The 5,000-nt window shown below is 43.3% G+C and overlaps 1 protein-coding gene across 1 annotated transcript in view; it reads left to right on the top strand.

Annotated features, from left to right (window-relative positions):
- The first annotated feature begins 2,972 nt into the window (after nucleotides 1-2,972).
- The window catches only part of LOC127642846 (autophagy-related protein 16-1-like), a 7,022-nt gene continuing 4,994 nt past the window's right edge, over nucleotides 2,973-5,000 (top strand). The window contains exon 1 of the mRNA XM_052125298.1: nucleotides 2,973-2,986. Coding sequence (XP_051981258.1) covers nucleotides 2,973-2,986 — 14 coding nt within the window. The remainder of the gene's footprint in view (nucleotides 2,987-5,000) is intronic.

Here is a 5,000-nt window from a genome sequence, read left to right as displayed (position 1 = left end):
TGTCTGTTTGTGTGTGTGTTTCTGTGTGTGTGTGTCTTATCTGTTTGTGTCTGTCTATATGTTTGTGTGTGTGTGTGTGTTTGTGTGTGTCTGTCTGTCTTTGTGTGTGTGTCTGTCTTTTATGTGGCTGTGTGTGTCTGTGTTTGTTTTTGTGTGTGTGTGTGTCTGTCTGTTTGTCTGTGTGTGTGTTTCTGTCTGTGTGTGTGTCATTCTGTGTGTGCATCTGTGTCTGTCTGTTTTTGTTTTTGTGTGTGTGTGTTTTTGTTTGTGTGTCTGTCTCAATGTGTGTGTGTGTTTGTCTCTGTGTGTGTGTGCCTGTGTATCTGTGTCTGTCTGTCTGTCTGTGTATCTGTGTGTCTTTTTGTGTCTGTTTCTGTCTGTGTTTGTATCTGTGTGTGTCTGTGACTGTCTGTCTGTTTGTCTTCGTGTTTGTGTGTCTGTTTGTGTCTGTCTGTATGTGTGTGTGTCTTTCTGTGTGTGTGTCTGTCTGTTTGTGTGTGTGTGTGTTTTTCTGTGTGTGTGTGTGTGTGTCTGTCTGTCTGTTTTTGTGTGTTTGTGTCTGTATGTGTGTGTGTGTCTCTCTCTCTCTCTGTGTGTTTGTCTGTCTGTCTGTGTGTGTGTGCGTGTGTGTGTGTGTGTGTCTGTCTGTCTTTCTGTTTGTGTGTGCGTGTCTGTGTGTGTGTGTGTGTGTGTGTGTCTGTCTGTTTGTGTCTTTATGTCTTTCTGTATGTGTGTGTTTGTCTTTCTGTCTGTCTGTCTGTATGTGTATGTGTCTTTATGTGTGGGTCTGTGTGTGTATGTGTCATTCTGTGTGTGTCGTTGTGTGTCTGTGTGTGTATCTGTGTCTGTCTGTCTGTGTGTGTGTTTGTCTGTTTCTGTGTCTGTGCGTGTGTGTCTGTCTGTATGTCTGTCTGTTTGTGTCTGTATGTCTTTGTCTTTCTGTATGTGTTTTGTTGTGTGTGTCTTGTCTTTCTGTGTGTGTGTTTGTGTGTCTGTTTGTGTCTGTCTTTCTGTATGTGTGTGTGGCTTTCTGTGTGTCTCTGTGTGTGTGTGTGTCCGTTTGTATCTGTCTGTCTTTCTGTTTGTGTGTGTTTGTGTGTGTGTGCGTGTGTCTGTTTGTATCTCTGTCTCTGTGTGTGTGTGTGTGTGTGTGTGTGTGTGTCTGTTTGTATCTCTGTCTGTGTGTGTGTGTGTGTGTGTGTGTGTGTGTGTGTGTGTGTGTCTGTCTGTTTTGTGTGTGGGTGTGTCTTTGTGTCTGTCTGTGTTTTTATCTGTGACTGTGTGTTTGTGTTTCTGTCTGTGTTTGTGTTTGTCTGTCTGTCTCTGTGTGTTTCTGTCTCTCTGTCTGTTTTTGTCCTTCTGTCTGTTTCTGTCTGTGTGTGTTTGTCTGTCTTTTATGCTTCTGTCTCTGTGTTTGTGTGTGTGTGTGTGTGTGTCTGTCTGTCTGTCTGTCTGTCTTTCTGTCGGTCTGTGTGTGTGTGTGTCTGTGTTTGTGTGTGTCTGTCTCTGTGTTTCTGCCCATGTGTTTGTGTCATTCTTTGTGTGCATCTGTGTCTGTCTGTGTTTGTTTTTGTATGTGTGTGTGTTTCTGTGTCTGTCTGTATTTGTGTGTGAGTATGTCTGTTTCTGTCTGTGTGTGTTTGTGTGTCTGTCTGTTTGTCTGTCTGTATACGTGTGTGTCTTTCTGTGTGTCTCTGTGTGTGTGTGTGTGTTTGTGTTTGTGTGTGTCTGTGTGTGTGTGTGTGTGTGTGTGTCCCTGTGTCTGTCTGTTTTGTGTGTGTCTTTGTGTCTGTCTTTGTTTTTATCTGTGACTGTCTGTTTGTGTGTCTGTGTGTGTTTCTGTCTGTGTTTGTGTGTGTCTGTCGGTCTCTGTGTGTTTCTGTCTCTCTGTCTGTTTTTGTCTTTGTGTGTGTTTGTCTGTGTGTGTGTGTCTTTCTGTATGTGTGTGTCTGTCTCTCTGTCTGTCTGTCTGTGTGTATTTGTGTCTGTCTGTGTGTTTCTGTCTGTGTGTGTTTGTGCGCATGTGTCTCTCTGTGTGTGTCTGTCTATTTGTTTGTGTCTGTCTGTCTGTTTGTGTCTGTCTATATGTTTGTGTCTGTCTATATGTTTGTGTCTGTCTATATGTTTGATTCTGTGTGTCTGTCTGTCTTTGTGTGTGTGTCTGTCTGTCTTTTATGTGGCTGTGTGTGTGTGTGTGTCTGTGTTTTTGTTTTTGTGTGTGTGTGTGTGTCTGTGTCTTCCTGTGTGTGTGTGTCTGTCTGTCTGTCTGTCTATGTGTGTGTGTGTCATTCTGTGTGTGCATCTGTGTCTGTCTGTTTTTGTTTTTGTCTGTGTTTGTGTCTGTGTGTGTTTGTGTGTGTGTCTGTCTGTCTGTCTGTCTTTCTGTGTGTCTGTGTTTGTCTGTGTGTCTGTGTGTTTCTGCCCATGTGTGTGTCTGTCTTTTATATGTCTGTGTTTGTTTTTGTGTCTGTCTGTATTTGTGTGTGAGTATGTCTTTGTTTCTGTCTCTGTGTGTGTGTGTGTCTGTCTGTCTGTCTTTCTGTCTGTCTGTGTGTGTGTCTGTGTTTGTCTGTGTGTGTGTCTGTCTGTTTGTGTCTGTCTATCTGTGTGTGTGTGTGTGTGTGTGTGTGTGTGTGTGCGCGTGTCTGGCTTTTTGTGTCTGTGTTTCTGTGTGTGTGTGTGTGTGTGTCATTCTGTGTGTGTTTCTGTGTCTGTGTGTGACTGTCTGTGTGTGTTTGTTTGTGTTTCTCTCTGTGTGTGTCTGTTTTTGTCTATCTGTGTGTGTGTGTCTGTCTGTTTGTGTGTCTGTGTGTGTTTGTGTCTCTCTCTGTGTGTGTCTGTTTTTGTCTATCTGTGTGTGTGTGTCTGTCTGTTTGTGTGTCTGTGTGTGTTTCTGTCTGTGTTTGTGTGTGTCTCTCTGTCTCTGTGTGTTTCTGTCTTTCTGTCTGTGTGTGTGTGTTTGTCTGTCTTTTATGCTTCTGTCTCTGTATTTGTTTGTGTGTCTGTCTTTTTTTGTCTTTCTCTGTATCTCTGTGTGTTTGTTTGTGTGTTTCTGTGTCTCTCTGTGTGTTTGTTTGTTTGTGTGTGTCTTTGTGTCTGACTGTCTGTGTGTGTCTGTTTGTTTGTGTGTGTCTGTCTCTCTCTCTGTCTGTCTGTTTGTATTTGTGTCTGTCTGTTTGTGTGTCTGTGTTTCTGTCTGTCTGTGTGTGTGTGTGCATGTGTGTGTCTGTCTGTTTGTGTGTGTGTATGTTTTTCTTTGTGTGTGTATGTCTTTCTGTATGTGTGTGTCTGTCTCTCTGTCTGTCTGTGTGTATTTGTGTGTCTGTGTGTTTCTGTCTGTGTGTGTGTGTGTGTGCGCATGTGTCTCTCTGTGTGTGTGTCTGTCTGTCTGTTTTTGTCTGTCTATATGTTTGTTTCTGTGTGTCTGTCTGTCTTTGTGTGTGTGTCTGTCTTTATGTGGCTGTGTGTGTGTGTGTGTGTGTGTGTGTGTGTGTGTCTGTGTCTTCCTGTGTGTGTGTGTGTGTCTGTCTGTCTGTCTGTGTGTGTTTCTGTCTGTGTGTGTGTGTGTGTGTCATTCTTTGTGTGCATCTGTGTCTGTCTGTTTTTGTTTTTGTCTGTGTCTGTCTGTGTCTGTGTGTGTGTCTGTCTGTCTGTCTTTCTGTCTGTCTATCTGTGTGTTTCTGTGTGTGTGTGTGTCTGTTTTTTGTGTGGCTGTGTGTGTCTGTGTTTGTTTGTGTGTCTGTCTGTGTGTGTGTCATTCTGTGTGTGTTTCTGTGTCTGTGTGTGACTGTCTGTCTGTGTTTGTTTGTGTTTCTCTCTGTTTGTTTGTGTGTGTATCTGTGTCTCTCTCCGTGTGTGTGTGTCTGTGTCTGTCTGTTTGTGTTTCTATTTATGTGTCTGTCTGTGTGTGTGTGTGTCTGTCTGTGTTTGTATTTCTGTCTGTGTGTGACTGTTTGTATGTCTGTCTGTCTGTCTCTGTGTGTGTCTGTATCTCTGTCTGTGTGTGTCTGTCTGTGTTTGTGTGTGTATGTGCGTGTGTGACTGTCTGTTTTTGACTGTTTTGGTGTTTGTGTCTGTCTGTCTGTTTTTGTCTGTCTATCTGTGTCTGTCTGTGTGTGCGTGTCTGTTTGTTTCTGTGTGCGTCTGTCTTTTTTGTGTCTTTGTTTGTTAGTGTGTGTGTGTGTCTGTCTGTGTGTGTATGTGTGTCTGTCTGTGTGTCTGTGTGCGTCTGTGTGTGTCTGTCTGTGTGTGTATGTGTATCTGTCTGTGTATCTGTGTGTGTATGTGTGTCTGTCTGTGTATCTGTGTGCGTCTGTGTGTTTCTGTCTGTGTATCTGTGTGTGTGTGTCTGTCTTTGTGTCTGTTTTGGTCTGTGTTTTTATCTGTGTGTGTCTGTTACTGTATGTGTTTGTGTCTGTGTATGGGTGTGTGTGTGTTTGTGTCTGTGTCTCTGTGTGTTTGTTTGTGTGTGTGTGAGTATTTGTGTCTGTGTTTGTTTGTTTGTGTGTGTGTGTCTTTGTGTCTGACTGTCTGTGTGTGTCTGTTTGTTTGTGTGTGTGTGTCTTTCTGTGTGTGTGTGTGTCTGTGTGTTTGTGTCTGTATGTCTTTCTGTATGTGTGTGTCTGTCTCTCTGTCTGTCTGTGTGTACTTGTGTCTGTCTGTTTGTGTGTCTGTGTGTTTCTGTCTGTGTGTGCTCATGTGTCTCTGTGTGTGTCTGTTTGTGTGTTTGTATGTCTTTCTGTGTGTGTGTGTGTCTGTCTCTCTCTCTGTCTGTCTGTGTGTATTTGTGTCTCTCTGTGTGTTTCTGTCTGTGTGTGTGTGTGTGTGTGTGTGTGTGCGCATGTGTCTGTCTGTCTGTTTGTGTCTGTCTGTCTGTTTGTGTCTGTCTATATGTTTGTTTCTGTGTGTCTGTCTGTCTTTGTGTGTTTGTCTGTCTTTTATGTGGCTGTGTGTGTGTGTCTGTATCTTCCTGTGTGTGTGTGTGTGTGTGTGTGTTTCTG

The sequence above is a fragment of the Xyrauchen texanus genome, unplaced genomic scaffold (genome assembly GCF_025860055.1).
Source record: "Xyrauchen texanus isolate HMW12.3.18 unplaced genomic scaffold, RBS_HiC_50CHRs HiC_scaffold_917, whole genome shotgun sequence".
In the NCBI taxonomy this organism is placed as follows: domain Eukaryota; kingdom Metazoa; phylum Chordata; class Actinopteri; order Cypriniformes; family Catostomidae; genus Xyrauchen; species Xyrauchen texanus.
Note: the sequence above shows the minus strand (reverse complement) of the source record. Positions and strands in the feature narration are given on the sequence as shown.